At 52.5% G+C, this 17,397-nt stretch overlaps 3 protein-coding genes across 3 annotated transcripts; all 3 read left to right on the forward strand.

Moving 5' to 3' along the window:
• Positions 1-376: 376 nt before the first annotated feature.
• ENH_00012560 (hypothetical protein) lies at positions 377-2,564 on the forward strand (the record flags this gene model as incomplete). Its single annotated transcript, XM_013584214.1, has 2 exons — positions 377-1,123; positions 1,596-2,564. The coding sequence occupies 2 exons, from the start codon at positions 377-379 to the stop codon at positions 2,562-2,564; spliced, it is 1,716 nt and encodes a 571-aa protein (XP_013439668.1).
• Positions 2,565-2,888: 324 nt separating this feature from the next.
• Positions 2,889-5,801, forward strand: ENH_00012570 (hypothetical protein; the record flags this gene model as incomplete). Its single annotated transcript, XM_013584215.1, has 3 exons — positions 2,889-3,561; positions 4,717-5,180; positions 5,268-5,801. The coding sequence occupies 3 exons, from the start codon at positions 2,889-2,891 to the stop codon at positions 5,799-5,801; spliced, it is 1,671 nt and encodes a 556-aa protein (XP_013439669.1).
• A 3,147-nt stretch (positions 5,802-8,948) lies between these two features.
• ENH_00012580 (hypothetical protein, conserved) lies at positions 8,949-12,015 on the forward strand (the record flags this gene model as incomplete). The annotated part of the gene is made up of 4 exons (XM_013584216.1): positions 8,949-9,380; positions 9,735-9,931; positions 10,113-10,188; positions 10,321-12,015. The coding sequence occupies 4 exons, from the start codon at positions 8,949-8,951 to the stop codon at positions 12,013-12,015; spliced, it is 2,400 nt and encodes a 799-aa protein (XP_013439670.1).
• Positions 12,016-17,397: the final 5,382 nt, after the last annotated feature.

Here is a 17,397-nt window from a genome sequence, read left to right on the forward strand (position 1 = left end):
CCCGGCACCAGTGCAGGCCTCCTCCCCATAGGGCCTAGGAGGCGAGCTCCCCGAGTGGGGCGAATCGAACAGACAGATTTTGAAACACTTAAGAATTATTATTTCTCGATGAAATTGAGCTGCAGTGTCCGAGAAATGGGCCTACGCTAGGCCTAGTTGGTAGGGCCTTCTCGAGGGGCAGGAAGCAGCGTAGTCGCAGCAGTAGGCGCTGTGCACTACATTTGGGGGCTGCTCTGGGATGAAATCTTTGTTCTTTCCGGACTTGGGAATAGAAATACTATGTTTTAATAACTTGCGCCTAGAAATCTTCGCTCGGTAAGGGATGTATCTCCGCAACGGACGTGTTATCGGCCCCACACCGCAGGAGACTTCTACAATGTCAGTCAACAAAACGCCGAGCGGGACACCAGACCATCATCGCCACGCGACTCCCAAGCCCACTGTGGCAGAGCGGCCGCATGGGCATAAGGAGGCGACCCCACAGGTGATACCTATGACCAATGTTATGCCAGGGGACAGGCCCTGCGTCAAGTGGGACCAATTCCAGTCCGCAGTGAGTGTGATAAGAACTGTTATAGAGGGGACCGTGGAATCCGGCGCAACAACTCCCATACTACCAGAAGACGGCAGCACAATGCAGGCCTTTCTGCTGCGCATCGAGCGCCGGTACACCCAGATGGGATTGGAACCGCGCGAGTGGGGAAATGCACTTATAGACCACCTTGTGGGCCCGGCTCTAACGTATTGGATGTATCTATGGAGAACTATCGACCTAAGCGACTGGGCGACAGTACAGCGCAGGCTTCTAAAGCGGTTTGACAAAACAATGTCGCAGATTCAATTGTTAACGGAGTTGGCTAAAGTACGGTGGAATGGTAACACGAAGGAATACACGGACCGGTTTGAGGCTGTAGCGGAGCGTGGGTTGGGTCTTGCCCCCGACGAACTCGCGGACTATTACTCCACCGGGCTACCGACAGACCTCCACCTTCTAATAACCAATAACGGACAAGTGAAATATCAGTCGTGGGAACAAGCGGCGACCGCCTCATCACGACTCTACGAGCCCAAGCAGAGTGTGCTGGAACTCCGAGAAAGGACCAGTCGAGCCATTAGGGCTGCCGTCCAAGCTAATGGACCTCGTGGGCGCCAGGAAATTGAAAATCGCCCTGGGGGAACCCACGCAAACTGCTTTGAGTGTCAGGGTCGCGAACATGTGTCTGCCCCAGCAAAGGGGAACGTACCAGACGTCTGGGGGAAATATGCAAGAAGTGTGGCGGTGTGAGACACTATGCTCGGGACTGTCCTACGTATGAACGAGGCCGGCCCGAGCCGGTGGGCAAGAGCAGTTGGGCGCCCACCAATCCTAACACTGAGAAGACGGAACGACTAAACGTGCGGGCCTAGGCGTGGTTGGAGACGAGCGTTCTAGGCCGCGTAGTCATGGCAAAGGGATGATGTGTGCGGTAGCGACAGGCCCTAATGCCATTCCAGTCTCCCTCGAGTGGGGAAACCAACTCCTCCGCACTGCGGGAAGAGCAAATACGAGCGATTGGCGCGCGGAAGGGACTCAGCCGCTTTTGGAAACGCGGTAGGAGTCTGGGTCACCGTCGATCCTGAGTGAAGAGACTCCGGACGCGACGACGGATAGCAGCAGGAAGTCTGCAGAGGCAACAGAAGACGGCTATAGGTCAGACGCGACAGAGATTGTGCCACACTGGTGGAGGGAGACTTGCACGAAAGAGTCTTACGACCAAGGGGGAGCGTTGTGTTGTGCGGGTGAGACGGCGGTACTTCGCGTTGAGCTCGCAGGGAGTCCTTATAAGGCCCTCTTGGACACTGGGGCTTCGAGAAGTTTCATTAGTCCTAAAATAGTCGAACGACTGCAGCTGCAAATGCGGAGACTTCCAAAAGAACATAGGTTCACCATAGCTACAGGTGCACAAGTACGCATTGATCGAGTAGTGACGGGATTGACGCTGTGGTGCGGACATACTCGTTTTTCCGGGGACTTTTTAGTAGGACCTGTTCCCTACGACTTAGTTTTGGGTTTGGATTGGCTGACGGAACACAAGGTGGCCTGGTATTTTCAGTCTGACAAACTCCGAACCTATGTGAATGGCCAGTGGTGCGAGTTACCGGTCGTTCGGACTGGCGAAGCAACGCTGCAACGTGATCGTCCAACCGTAGTCCACCCGAGGACCCCAGCAGAGCAAGCATATGAGATATTGGCCAAAAAAGTGGCGGGTATGTCAGCCGAGGAGGCAGCTATATTCCTACGCCCGCCTCCAAGGAGGTATAAGTCCCACGCGAAGACTAAGGCGAAGGCGCGGATAACGTCGCTCGTTCATCAGCCGGCGGCTGACACAAATGATCTCCGGACTCCATTGCACGGTTTGCATCTCATACTGGCTTTGCCCAAAGCCGGTTCGGTAGTGCCCCTACGGCTCTCGGATGAATGGCAAGGCGCACTTTGTTGCGCGTTAATTGGGAATCAACCCACGTCTTCCGGCTGGCGTAGTCCTTTGGCCTCAACCGCCTCGGTGGTAGCGGAGAGTGACTAGGAGTCTCCCTGGCCTATGGCAAAACTCGAGCACACTCTGTTCGACAAATGGATAACTTCGCCAGAGGCGCAGGATATTCCATGTGAGGTTGCCCAGGTGTTGCACGAGTATTGAGCGGTTTTTCCCGATACCTTACGTAAAGGATTACCGCTGAAGCGCCCTCATGATCACCATATTCTCCTTGTGCCTGGAAAACTTCCAGCGAGATCTGCAATATACCGTATGACCCCAGATCAGCTCAAAGTCCACAAACAGTAGATAGCTAAATTATCGGACAGTGGTTGGATCGGACCGACCTATTCGCCTATTTGCTCTCCTAAGATCATGGTGGACAAACGTGACGATGACTCCGGGGAGCGGAAGATGCGTATGGTTGTCAATTACCAGGCTCTAAATGCCCTTACAATAGGCGCTGATTTTCCACTACCTCCCATTCAAACCATTCTGGAGATGCTGAGAGGCGCCACGTATTTTTCCACCTTGGATCTTGAAGCAGGATTCCATCAAATACGTATGGCTAAGGAAGACTGGTGGAAGACGGTTTTCCGGTCCGTTCTCGGACTATTCGAGTGCCGCGTGATGCCCTTCGGCCTTAAGGGTGCTCCCGTTACGTTCCAGGCCAATATTAATGCCTATCTACAACCTTTATTGGGACAGGGCGTTATTGGGTACCTAGAGGATGTACTTATCTATAGTTCTGATCTCTCTGGGCACGTTTCTCTCCTGCGACAAGTCCTAAGCATTTTTCTTAGACACCAGTTCTACCCAAAATTCCGCAAATGCAAGTTTGCAAGACAAACAATTACATATTTGGGTTACACCATTTCTGCTACGGGGATCACACCCGCAGAAGATAAAATCGCAGCCATCTGGCATTGGCCAGAGGTGCTGGAGAACGAAACGCAAGTGCGCCAGTTCCTCGGTACCACAAATTACTGTCGCATGTTCATGGGACCGGACTATGCAGACGTTGCCCGGCCGCTGGTTGATCTTACGCGTAAGACGTCAGTTTCGAATGGACAGAGCTTCACACGCAAGCGGTGCGGCAGCGCAAACAGCGCTTAATCGACTTCACTACAAGTCCCTGACACGACGAAACCCTTCGAGTTATACACAGATGCCTCTGGCTATGCCATGCGATCGGAGCAGTTCTCGGGCAAGACAGCAAACCCATCGGCTTCCTGAGCTAAGTCATGAACCCCACGCAACAGAGATACTCGATCTACGATCAGGAACTCTTGGCGTTGGTCATGGCACTGGACAAGTGGTCGCACTTGCTCCGTGTCTCCAAGGCAACGGCTTACACTGATCATCAAGCTCTAACCCATCTCCAACGACTCCAAGCATCGAAGCCTCTGCGCGGACGCACCGCCCGGTGGCTAGACTTTCTTGCGGAGTTCCCGGACTTGCACATCACGTTTGTTCAAGGCGCGCCCAATCAAGTTGCCGACGCCTTGTCTCGCCGTCCCGGCCTTCCGAACACCTGCTTGCACGACACACCATCGGTACCACTGATGCTCGCAATAGGACAAGCGAGCGCGGCTCCCCGCTCTCGTGGTCGGCCTCCCAACTACAGGGAGCTCGCCGGAATTCGTTCGCGACGACATAGACGACGCAGCATGCCGTCTGCGCCTCCATCTGCGTCGCCGGAACCCAACCCAGAGGCGGAACCTCCTACACTCACAACGAAGTTACCAGCTGACCCTCCTGATGTGCGCCATTGGCCACAAGCTTACTCGAAGTGTCCTGTTTTTCGCGTTCCCTACAAAGCCGCAGCAAACCAACCAGGAAAAGCTCTATAAATCGAGTTTTGTAATCGCCAATTTACCTTTCGATTGCTAGAGCCTTACCTGCACATCCGCGTTCATGGACTGTGGCGCATTTGCTTTCCACAATTCCCTGAGTTCCTTACTCACGTTCTGCATTCGCATCACGACCATGTCACACGGCCATCGAGGCCAGAAGAAGAGCTTTGCGGCTCTCAGCAAGCACTACTACTCGCCAGGAATGCGCGCCTACACTACTGCTTATGTTGAGTCATGTACCCACTGTCGAGCGTAAAAGTCTATTACCCAGAAGCCTGCAGGCCTTCTTCAACAGTTGCTCATCCCTTCTCGTCGATGGGCGCACGTGAGTCTCGGCTTTATCACAGATCTTCCCCTTACAACGACAGGGCACGACTCGATCCTTGTCATGGTAGACTCCCTCAGCAAGATGGCTCATTTCGTTCCTGCAAAGAAGTCATTCACAGCAGCAGACACCGTGGAGCTTCTCGCAGACCGCCTTATCCGCTATCACGGTTTTCCAGAGGTGCTCATATCGGATCGCGACCCCCGTTTCCAGTCGGGTCTTTGGAACCAGCTCTGTCGCCACTTTAACATCAAACGGTGCATGTCCTCGCCCTACCATCCCCAAAGCGACGGCCAAACTGAACGGGTTATCCGCACACTGGAGCAGATGCTTCGTGCCTATATCAAATCTGACGAACGCGAGTGGGAGCGTTTGCTTCCGGCCTTGGAACTTGCCTACAACACAACAAGTCATTCATCCACTGAGCTCTCTCCTTTCGAGGTCATGATTGGAGAGAACCCGTTGACTGCTGCGGACCTTGATATCGTAGGCGCGTTAGCTCCTACGCTCAGTCCTCCGATGATTAAGCTTTTCCGACAGCTCTGCGACAGAGCATAGAGTCACATCCTGAAGGCAAAATGGCAGCAGAAGTACTACGCAGACACAAAGCGCCGAGCAGTGGAGCATGCGGTGGGAGACAAGGTCTGGCTCAGCAGCAAGCACCTACCGCCTTTCAACAGCTGCCCTAAGTTAGAGCCCCGTTACCGCGGACCCTTCGAAGTCATCGAACGCATAGGAACTGTCGCTTACCGTCTCGCTCTGCCTCCCACTTATGAATGCCTTAACGTTTTCCACGTCTCGCAGCTAGTTCCCCATCGCCCCCGCCCTCCCGCTTTGGTTCCCTCGGCAGCCGACGCCGCCTGGCCTCCTATCCACGATGCAGCAGGCAATCCCACAGAGGAATACGAAGTCGACTATATTCTGGACCAACGCGGCTCGGGAGATGCAGCCCAGTACCCCGTGAAGTGGGGCGGGACCCCTGAAGATCAAGCCACACGCGAGCCAGCTCACCACCTTACAGGCTGCCCGGCTTTGCTTCGCGCTTGGCGCCACCGCCGACGAAGACATCTTCAGGCTCGAAACAACATTGGTCCTTCCGAGGCGTAGACGTATGGATCCGTCACATTCCACCGCCTACAGCAAGGGCACCCTTCAATGAGGAGGGGGGAGGGAGCGCTGCGCACCGGTCGCGCTCACGACGTCAGCTTTAGAAGAGCACAGAGATTGAAAAGGCAAAAATAATGTGTTTTGGGGTAGGTCTCTTCAGTCCAGCAAGGGGAGAACTTGTAGTGCACAGGCACTACAATGGGGCTGGCTAGTGTCCTAGAGACGATAGCTAGCTAGCGACCTACAAGGGGTCGCAACACTGGAGGAGGAGAGGACCCTCCTAATAGGATGACAGTAAGAAAAGCTGTCTATTAGTTCTAATGAATACGTGAAATGTGTGGAAATTGTGTGGAGGCTGGGGCTGGCGATAGCGCCGGCACCAGTGCAGGCCTCCTCCCCATAGGGCCTAGGAGGCGAGCTCCCCAAGTGGGGCGAATCGAACAGACAGATTTTGAAACACTTAAGAATCATTATTTCTCGATGAAATTAAGCTACAGTTTCCAGGAAATGGGCCTACGCTAGGTGTAGTTTGTAGGCCTTCTCGAGGGGCAGGTAGCAGCGTAGTCGCAGCAGTAGGCGCTGTGCACTACAAATGCAGGCCTCCTCCCCACAGGGCCTAGGAGGCGCGCACCCCAAGTGGGGCAAATCGAACGACAACAGATTTTGGAAACTAAAGAATAACTGTATTTCGATATATATAAGCTACTGTTTCAAGGAAATGGGCCAACGTTAGGTGCCGATCATAGGCCCTGCTCGAGGGGCAGGTAGCAGCATAGTCGCAGCAGTAGGCGCTGTGCACTACAACTACGCTGTTACCTGGCCCACGAGTAGGGGCCTATGATAACCTAACTTCGGCGCATCTCTTTGAAATAACTGCCCAAATATCGTACTCCAGTTTTCAAATCCATTTTCCTTAAAAGTCCCCGACTTGGGGTTCTGGTCTCCTTGGCCCTGTGGGGAGAAGGGTTGCATCGGTGCCCGCGCCATCGGCAGCCCCAATCTCCAGGTATTCACAGACGCGTCTAGTGTATACATGCTAATTTGCTTATAAAATGCCTCACTTCGATACTAGTAAGAAGGTCCTGTCCTCATTCAGCGTGTTAACCTCTCGTAGGTCTCCATCTAACTGTCTTCCTACGATCACCAGCAAGCCCTACTGCAGTGCCTGTTAACGACACAATGGACCTTGGCGTCGTCATTTTGATCTCCTTAGTCGTAAAACGGCACCAAGACTAGCCTCAGCAGTCAACGTCCTGAACGGTGCTGCACGGATCGTTGTGCTCTCATTGCCGATCTTTAAATATTGAAACTAGACACCAGCTTGCAAGGTACCCTCGCCGAAACTGCCTTTTAACTCTTGTTACCTCTGCTCACCAGTTCTAGCCGTGCTAACTTCCAAATGATCCTCGTAGTATCCTCGGGCATATAGCCTTTGACTCCGCACCATACAGTTCTCAGAGTCATAGCCCGTTGTGACATGAATGCTGGTTCAATCTTTACCAGACTGGTAGTGTGGACACGAAACCTCTGCTCCTGCACGTTTTGCCATGTGCTTGTGTTCATTTGGCCGAGCTGCCTTTATTACTGTATCGCCTGCCAAGACTATGCCGCACATGAACTAGTGTGTCGTTGATATTAGATGAGTCCAGTACGAGCGCACAGCGTTGTCTGCGTGTCCCGTGTCGCTGAACTGCGCTGCCAATCCCACCGTTCAACGTTTCATGTATCATAGGGCGAGCTTGCGTGGATAGCCGCAAGGGCAAGAATACCAACATCAGCTTAAATGCATTGAGGCGGACATCTGAGGGGCCGGCATTCATTACAGATGGCACGGAGCCACAACAGTGCGCAACCATGTCACACGGCAGCGACGTGGCAGAAAAGCATTTGCCTACGCCTGATCACTTCTGTAGTCTACAACAAGAAACCGCGATGAGAGTTCTTCGTTTCTGCTGAAATACCACTTCAACGGGAACTAGACATTCTAACTGGACACTGCACAGTAGTGGCTTTACTAGGTCAGAAGAACACCAGTAACCAGCTTTCCGCCAGTGGATCACCCTAAAATTGCCTTGTGAGCCTCCCTTGTGTCCTTAATGTTTGTTGCTTTGGTAGCATTACATATATGTTGCAATTATAGTCTTCTTGCCCAAAGAAAGCGGGCTCGCACTCAGAGCTCATATTCACCTAGATGCTTCAACGCGAGCTGCAGAGCAGACGCTGACTGGGCTGCATTACTCTTTTCTGAGTATACGCGGTATTTCTGATATTTTTGGCCCTTTTTATCGCAAAATTACGTCTAAGTAGAAATCTAGATGAAAAGCGAGAGGCATTCTACTCGGTTTGTGCCTGGTGTGTCGAATATGGGGCCCCCCGCCGCTCTTGCGGGGCTCAGAGAGGCGCAAGGCTGTTTGGGTCTCGCGACGCTCAATCCTGTTCATTTTTTCGTGCCATTCGATTTTTCGTGGGCTTGAGATGTTTGCCCTTCATAATTTCCGCCTTATTTTTTGCTGAAGAGAAAGCACAGGGGCCGCCGCTAGCAGCCATTCTGCGTTCAACAGCCCCACAGCGGCGTCTTCTACTAGTTGGCCGATAGCGGGTTTTTTTAATTGTTATCGCGTGCACTTTCGTTTTGCATCTCTTGTTTTCTATTTCGTGCCACTTTGGACGGGCGCTGGACGCCACTGCTCCCACCTCAGGGACGGCGGCGCTCTACCTGCGGCCTTTACCACTCCCGTACAGCTACGGTTGGCCATTTATACTTCGCGTGTGCTCTGATTGGCATTTTTACACGATCTGTGTTCATCAGAGCCTCAAACCGTGTGGAGGCATCGTTGCCAGTGGCCACGGGGAGTCTGGGAGCCTTCAGTCCAGTCGTCCCTCTTCTGAAGACTGCCTCTTAGCGTCCGTCGTTAACGCTGAGGCCGAAATTAGCACGACCACGTACTGATAGCTTTTCGAAGGCTTAGTCTTTCCTGAAGTGGTCGGTGATCTCGGGCGAGTTCTCCGGAACAGCAGAGGGGCGTTGTGGGTGGCACGTTTCAATTTGAATCTCCCTAGGCGATTTCTACAGTGGACAGACCGCAAGAGCAGGACGTAAGGTGTTTACCGCAGTGCGCAATCATGGCGGCTGCAGCACTTTTTCCAATGGCAGCCGTAGCACCAAATAATGGCAACTGTTTCAGCGGTAGTGGCAACAGCGTCCCAACAATGACATCTTGCCGTTCTCCGAGGGGCGCCCACTCACCACAGCGTGCGGAGAGTCCTCCCACGCAAGATGGTGGCCAGGAGCAGCATCAGCACAAAGAAGAGCAGCAACAGCATTGGCAGGAGAGGTTACCTGCTGCCGGCGAGGCGAACAGGGCGCCGCACCAGCGGCACCCCTTGGAAATGGAGGACTCGGGAGGAGCAACATCTGTTGCTTCTCTGCGTCCGCTGCCTTCCCGGCAAGGTACGCAGCAGCCCCTTGACCTTCTTCAGCGGAGCCAAGGGTCTCAGGGAGCTTCTAACCTTTCCGGGCGCTCTTCTCTGGCTGCGAAGACCTCATCTTTGCTGCAGCGGAAGCAACAGTTTTATAAGGTGAGCTCAGCATCGCGCTCTGTGGTTTACTGTGGCGGCCTAATCATGTGTAGTTTTTGATGAGGGCTGCGGAAGGGGGTTTGCCTTGTCTACCTTGAGTTTGGCCTAAGATGAGCTTAAGAGCCTTCCCCAGACATGACGGCAGCGTTCTGTGCATTTGAAGTGGCAGAAATAACTGTTGGCAGTTCGATTTGCAGTCACTCTCGGGTGTATTGAGGCTTGTCGAGGTGCAGCTGCGCTAATTTGCGCCATCGGCCACTGGCCTCCATAGCGTACTCTTACTGGTGTCTTGAATTTCTGGAGCTCAAGCCCGGGCCGCATTCGTTTTCGTTGCTACTTTTGTGGATTTTGCAGACAAAAATGTGCCCATGGTTCTCTCGAGGTCGCTGTGACAGAGGCCCTAGCTGCCAATTCGCGCACAACACTATGGAACTCCGGGCAACTCCGGACCTCCGCAGGACTTCCCTCTGCCCCAGGCTGAAGCAGCTAGGCCGTTGCATAAACCGAGACTGTTCCTACGCTCACCAGCCTCAAGAACTGAGGGCCACTGGGTGCGTGACTGTGGCTTTTCATATCGTTGCTCCTGCCTTATTAATGCTTTGGATGTATCTAGGTGCGGGTGCGAAAGTTGTTACTGTAATATGCTTGTGCTTCAGCTGCACGCAGAGTGAACTTATGTTGCTCAGTATTCGCAGCTTCTTTGCATTTCCGTATTTTGTTATCTGCTTGCAGTGAGGTGTACAAGACGGCGCTTTGCGTCAAGTGGCAGTTGGGCCGCTGTGCTGTCGGCAACTTGTGTCGGCATGCAGTGAGTCGCTTGTAGCTTGCAGCGGCAGCAGCAGACTCATTTTAAGGAACTGTAGCAGTAAGATCACCACCGTACCTCGCTGCGGGGAGTTATGGGCAAGTGGCTATCGAATTATGTCATGTTTTGCTGCAGCATGGTCCTGAGGAAATGCGAGGAGTTGCAGTGACCCAAGTGAGCGCCCATAAGAAGGAGCTTACAAGTCCAGCTACTGCTGCTAGTTCTTCTGCTTCTGCTTCGTGCGGACTGGGTCGACTTGCCGAGCTCGCGGAAGGCGAAGTGAGCAGCAGAAGCAGCTTGGGCAGTTCCTCCGGAAACAGCAACAGTAGCGGCAACAGCACTTGCACCTCTTCGCCAGCCCCGTGCCACTCTCCCTTCTCAATTCCAGGAACAGCTGGAGCCCCAGCGGCGGTACCGGCAGCTGACGGTATAGCAAAGGATACGAGACAGCTAAACAGCGATCCCTCTGAGGTCCACCGAAGTCGCCGAAGTGTCGATGATGATGATCCACAGGTTAATCATGGGCAGCAGCAACAGAAGACCCTTTCCAATTACCTCGCAGGGCATGCAACAACCCAGGCGGCAGTGGGCGCCTCATGGGCTTTTGATAGGGGGGCTCTTTGTCCAGATTATCCGGCGCAGTCACCGGGTATCGCTGGGCGGGAGCAGCAACAGCAACAAGGACGACTTTTGGGGCAGCATGGCAAAGTTGTGGCGCAGCAGCGCCATTTGTCGGGACAGAAAACTGCTCCCCTCGTTCCCCTGAACCGGAAGCTGCCAAAGGCTGTGCAGCGACAGCTGAGGCAGCAGCAGCAACAGCAACAGCAACAGCAACAGCAACAGCAATTGCTGCTGATCCATTCACAGCGGCAGGGACGGTTCAACCAGAAGGACCTACAGTCGCAGCAACAGCAGACAACAACACAAGGGGCGCACAGGCGCAAAACGCTACAGCAGCAGCAGGTGCAGACGGCTCATCAGATATACTCGTGGATGCCACGCCCGCAGCGGATGGCATGGGATGGTTTACAACAGCAGCAGCGGCAGCAGCAGCAGCAACAGCAGCTACCACACCAGCCGCTGAGTGGAAACCTTCAACATCTCCTTCCACAGCAGGCGAGCATTGCCGAGGACACAATGCTGCTCTTGCAGCAGCAGCAACAGACGGCTCCTTCGACGCTACAGGAGGCTGGTTGGCATCAGCAGGAGCAGCAGCACCTGCATCCGCTGACCCAGGACCCTTCGACGGCATTTGACAGAGCGCTCGGCCTAGATTCTGCGAACCCTTTGCTCCAGCCACTGCAGCAGCAGCAGCAGAGGGCGTCCAAGGATGCATCCTACGGCGCACAGCACCCGCATCAACCACAGCAACAGCAGTATCCTGCGTGGGAACCGGAGAGAATTTTGTCCCTTTGGGATCAAGCAGATACGTGCTGGAGCAGCAGCAGTGAAATGCAGCAGCAGCTGCAGCAGCAGCAAGAAGGGACATCTGCAACGCTCACGACTGATGCGACTTTTGTGGACACTCCCATATCGGACAGTTTGCTGCTGCTTCCGCAGCAGGGACTTCAGGGTTCCGCTGAGGCATTGCAGCAGCAGGAACAGCAGCATCAGCATGAGAATACATTAGACATCGTTTGTGCGGGAGCAGCTCAAGAGGATGGAGTGCAGCTAACATCTGTAGTATCTGTTGGCATGGGGGGTGGTGGCCGCCCCGTGCCTTTGAAAGCCCCTGACTGCAGTCGTATATTTCAGGCGAGCGAGGAAAGCCCTTGTTCAATTCTTTTTTCTGGTCCCCAATTGTTTAACGTGGCAGCGGAGGCGGAGTAAAAGTGACTGGGTTAGCAATGCCTTGTATTTGGTTGTTTGTTGCCGAGAGGCGACAGCGAGGGGCACTTGAGGCGGGGCCAATCGCCCTCCTCTCTGTCTTTTTTAAGTCCCTCTTGCCTTCATTTGGGCCCGTCATGCATTTCTTTTGTCTGTTGTCTTGGATGGTTTTTTACGTCTGTGCCTGGCCTGCAGCGAACGGCAGGCTGCAGCTCGCGTCTTGACTGTGGGACCGCAGCAGTAGCAGCGGCACCCGCAACAGCGGCAGCAGCAGGTGCCAGGGAAGGCTGTGTCAGGCCTCAACTATTCAGGCGCCACATTGATTTTTCTAACTTGATTAGCTTTGCTGGAATGTATTTTCACGGATGTGGGACGTGCACATTTGCCCTGCAGTGGTTGGGCTTGAATTGTAAACATAATTTTGTTTTTAGTTTTGCCGTCATTGGCCACGGACTTGGGTTCTCTGACGGGCAGTGGGGCCTCAAGCCAGCGTGCAATTGTGACCAAGGGCTTGAAAACGTACAGGATACATCAGCACCGCAATCTTGCTCTAAACCGCGCGGGCTGCCACGTTAAAAGCCGTAGCTGCCTGAATGCATTGGACTGTGATTTTTTCTTTCATACGTTCCACACTTAGCGTTTCGCATGGCCGTCTAGTCGCATTTGCACGAGTATGCTCTTCGGCTGAAATAGAGCATATGCCTCTTTACCGTGCCGAGGTTCGAAAGTACAGGCGGAGCGGCTCGGGTCACTGAGCACACTCGACTAGGCGTTCTTGCATTTAGCGATTCTTAGGCAGACCAAGTGATATACATGTGGAACAACAAATTCTGTAGGCCCATGAGGGAGTCGCTTTAATGGAGTGAAGAGACTTTCTAGAGTCATCTGAGTTGCAGTACAAAATCTTCGAGTCCGTGGGAAAGATCTAAGGACAAAGCATGCAGTGCTCAGTTTCTGTGCGGACCCTGACTTATTTTGGGTTAACGGTTGTTCGTTGTTGCAGTATCTGCAGCTCAATATTGTTAATGAAGGTCGAGCAACTGATTTGAGCAGCACACATCTTTTGTCACAGGGGCGTGCCGATGTGGCTGCAAGTTAAGACAGCACAAGTCACTCAATACGTGGATTGTGAGTTTAAGCAGCACTCTCGTTTCTAGTTGTGCTGGCATTGGTCTGGGATACGCCCTTTTTCACAGCGTGGGGTACTCCCCCTTTCGCGGGCAATGGATTTGAAGTTGCCGTGCACTTGCGAGCAGTCGCGTGAAGGCGTTCAGAAAGTTCTAGATTATGATGTGTTTCGTTTCCATACTTATGAGCTTTAAATTCAGTATTAGAACTCGGTAAGCATGTGTCTTCCACTGCTGTAGGATGCGCACCGTCGCAGCTGTCAGGTGATAAACGCACACGGGGGAGGCTTCACCGCAGACACGCACAAAACAAGTATTCAGTAAAATCCACGCATAAAACAAGTATTCAGTAAAATCCCGCAGGCAATTTAAATAATGTATGGCTGAGATTGGAGTGGCAGAAATGGCGTAGCGAACGGGACGACAATGCAGCACCTCTAGTCTCCCACGGTCAGGTGCTAAACCACGGCAGATTATTCTCCAGTTGACTGCCGACGAGGGCCCCTACCGCGGACATTTGAGTACGCGATTTTGGAGGATGACGATTTGCAACACCAATAACCCCTGAAGCATGAGAAAGTTACGTAAGCCTTCAAGGTAAACATTTTACCGACATAAGAATTGATGAAAGCGTGAGCACTTTGCGGGTCGTGACTTAGTGAGTTGGAAGTATCTCAAGCAGATAATAAACCTGGTCGGCTGCAGGCTGCTGAACCAGCTGTTCCACAGGTGCTTTTGTACGCTAGTCAGGAGTAAGGTACTTCGGTGATTTGGCGAGAGTCTAGTGGAAGGGAAACCGCAAAGGGTCCACAGCACAGCCCGCAGTCCTCCTGAAAAGCGCAAGATAAACGCTTTTGCAGACATAAGAATTGATGGAAGCGTGAGTACTTTGCGGGCCCTGATTTACTCAATTGGAAGTGTCGCAAGCAAATAATAAACCTGGGCGGCTGCAGAACCAGCTGTTCCACAGGTGCTTTTGTGCGCTAGTTAGAAGTAAAGTACTTAGGTGATTTGGCGGGAATATTGTGGAAGGGAGGCCGCAGAGGGTCCACAGCACAGCCCGCAGCCCCACTGAAGAGCGCTGCAAGTATCACCTCATCGGTGTCCTCAAGGAGTCCGCACGAAAGCTTCAAGCGCTTTATCCGAAAGAAAGGGAGAAGCGTACGGAGCAACTGCCCGCTGAAGAAGGGAAATCAACGGAGCATCCGGCTCGGCTAACTGAGCTGGAGGAACACTTTACATGCCAGCACTTAGAACGACGAATTGAAGCCCTTCATAGTTTTTCAGAGGGATTCTAGACCTCCTTGCGTCCGCTGCCAACAAGGCAAAGGCGATTGATCAGGGCTCCAAGAAAAGTGTGCGTGTTGTGCTGCCAGCTCCACGATTAAAGATTTTACATGTACAAACTTGCGAAGGCATGCGAATTTTAGTGAAGAAATTACTACTGTGCCTGCTTTGCCCTTACTTTTCCCAATAGGTGTCTGCTTTACTCTACCTCATCTCTGCTAGCAGAGATGCACTGACCTGGAGACTTAGCCTCTCGTCTGAACTCACCTGAGGGCCCACATACACCGGAATTAGACAGTAATGGCTAGGCTGGTGCGTGTATCAGTTCGGCTTCCAGCTACTCGTCAGGTTCAGGCCTCTAAGAATTTGCAGCGGGCTCGCTTGTCTCTTTTCCACCGCCAACAAAGCTTGGCGAGTTTGGTGAAATGTATGACGCATTTCGCACCCGTCTGACGTTTAGTGCCATTGGGTTGCTGCACTTTCATTCAAGCAGTTCCTCTGCCGCAACAGCCATCATCACCTTGCAGAGCCGCGGTGTAGACCTAGCAGGCTGGGCTTTATTCCAATTTAGGCTTGCTTACTCCTGATGCAGTAAATTCCTTGCCTTCTTGATTTGTTTGGTGCGTCAGTCATTCCATCCACTGGCCCAGAGGTGAATCTCCTGAAAATTATGGCGTCTCAACGCGCACCGTCGCTGTACCAATGACTCGTGACTGACGAAAGACGCTTTCTTATGTACAATCCAAATCCAATCCATAACAGCTGCGGCAGAGGTTTAGAAACTTCCGTTCTGCCGTCGTATCATTAGGCCCAGCTTGGTCCTATGTGCGTTATCTTATTCGGACTACATAGCTCATGCCTATTTCTACTAATCAAAGACACCGATTCAGTATTAAAGCCGTTAAAAGAGTGGAAGGAAGGCACCGCACAGGCAGACGGAAAAGGGGTACGCAACGGAGGCTATGCAACTAGCGATAGAAGGACAGCGCTATGCAGAGTGTAAGAGACGTCGCGTAAGGCAGTGGCAGTCGACTTTTGGAGTCAACGCATGCGACGCTAGCATGCTCGTAGTAGAACATGGCAGTCAGTGAGATGCTGAGCAAGATCGGACATAGCGTGTTCCTCCGGGAAGCCCTGCAGCATTACTTGATATAGTCATCCGTGCGCGATAATCAGTTGGGTTTCCAACTACATTCGGTGCTGGACCTCAAAAAAGGGCTGTTTCATTCGCGACCATGTGTGGAACGCGAGCGGGCAATGCCACAAGTAGCACGGCTTGAAAGAGAAAGAGTTCGGACGGAGAGTGGCTGATCGTATGTTTGCGGATCCGACACCGGGTAACGAACATTCCCACGTTTTGTTGTTAGACTGGATTTAAACGTGACGCATCTGCTTTAGGATATGGTTCGTGTGCTCGCTTGATCCACTGCTTTGGTGGTGATAAGCTCAGGAATTTGTGTGTTTGAATTCAAGCCTGATGCAGATCCGCTGGCACAAATCGGGCACAATAAAGAGGGTCTTTAGCAAGGATCAGCACTTCAGAACCCCACACTTTCGAATGAGCCAATCAGCAAGAATACCAACAGTATCAGCATCTGCTGGCGTCTTCTTCCTGAAAATGCTGACCAGAGTCTGGTGATGGGACATGGCTGCTGTAGGGTCCTGCAAGCTTCTGACTGACTGATTTAGAGGCAAAACAATGAACGCACTACTCCACGTTGACTGTACGGATACATTGCTAGCCAGTAGTATTGTTGTCTCAGGGCGAAGGAGGTTGTAGTACACCGGCACTACAATAGGGCTTGCTGGTGGCCTATAGAAGATAGCTAGCTGGTGACCTACAAGAGGTCATAACACTGAACAAAGACAGGACCGTCTTACTAGGATCGAAGTAAGGCAAATTGTCCGCGAATTAGCATGTATACACTAGACATGCCTGTAAATACCTGGATATTGGGGCTGCAGATAGCGCCGGCACCGATGCAGGCCTCCTCCTCACAGGGACTAGGAGGCGAGAACTCCGAGTGGGGAGGATTTTCAAGAGAACAGATTTTGAAAAAACTATAAATAACTGTATTTCGTGATATGTGGAATACTGTTTCAGTACTGTTGGAGTACTATTTCAAGGAAATGCGCCGAAGGTAGAGGGTTATCGTAGGCCCCTACTCGAGGGGGCAAGTAGCAGCGTAGTCGCAGCAGTAGGTGTTGTGCAGTACAGAGGTATTTTTCTGGCCACTATGCTCAGTTCACGTGATCGTGGTGATTGTACGGCACCTAAACAAGGAATTGGATAAACTGCGGAACACAGACTCACCGTATACCTTAAATACAGACCCGCAACGCAAAGCGATTCGAAACCAAAAAGCTGAGTAGTTGCGGAAGTCAACCCTGGTGGCTTCACCATCTTGCAAAGCTGTAGCAGCCTAACGCTCGCGGAAGATGGGGCACCTTTCATGAACTGAGGCATAAACTTGCGGAGAGAGGAAGCCCGGGGTTTGTGTAGTCAGTGCAAACATGGGCGGAACGGCCGTTTGCTTGCAGACTTCGTCCAACATGCTAGCCTTTATTTCTCTTGAAAGCCAGCGTTCGGCCAAGTGGGCAATACTTTTGCATTTTAGACGCATCATGCAATATATGTTTCTGGCCGTTGGATGTCGTGCCTTGCTACCTTCGCCTCGTTGAAGTTGGGTCCTCCATATGTATCATGTTTGAGATATATTTTGACCTGAAGGACGCAGTCGCCACTATTGTTCATGCGCAGAAACTTGTTCTTTTGAAGGCTAAACGGCTAGGAAGTGTGCTTGTGAGGACATTACCGATTTTGCGCGGAACAGATACCCTTCATCCTTGCAAAGAGACAGCCTACCAGCAGTCTTCATAGTAGAAGAGGAGCCAAGAAAGGCTGCTCGATCAACTCAAGCCCTTTTAACTTAGCCATTGAGCCGCTCTTGCGGACACTTGCAGCGTTCCA

The sequence above is a fragment of the Eimeria necatrix genome, genomic scaffold (assembly GCF_000499385.1).
Source record: "Eimeria necatrix Houghton genomic scaffold, Enh_scaff139, whole genome shotgun sequence".
NCBI classification, from domain to species: domain Eukaryota; phylum Apicomplexa; class Conoidasida; order Eucoccidiorida; family Eimeriidae; genus Eimeria; species Eimeria necatrix.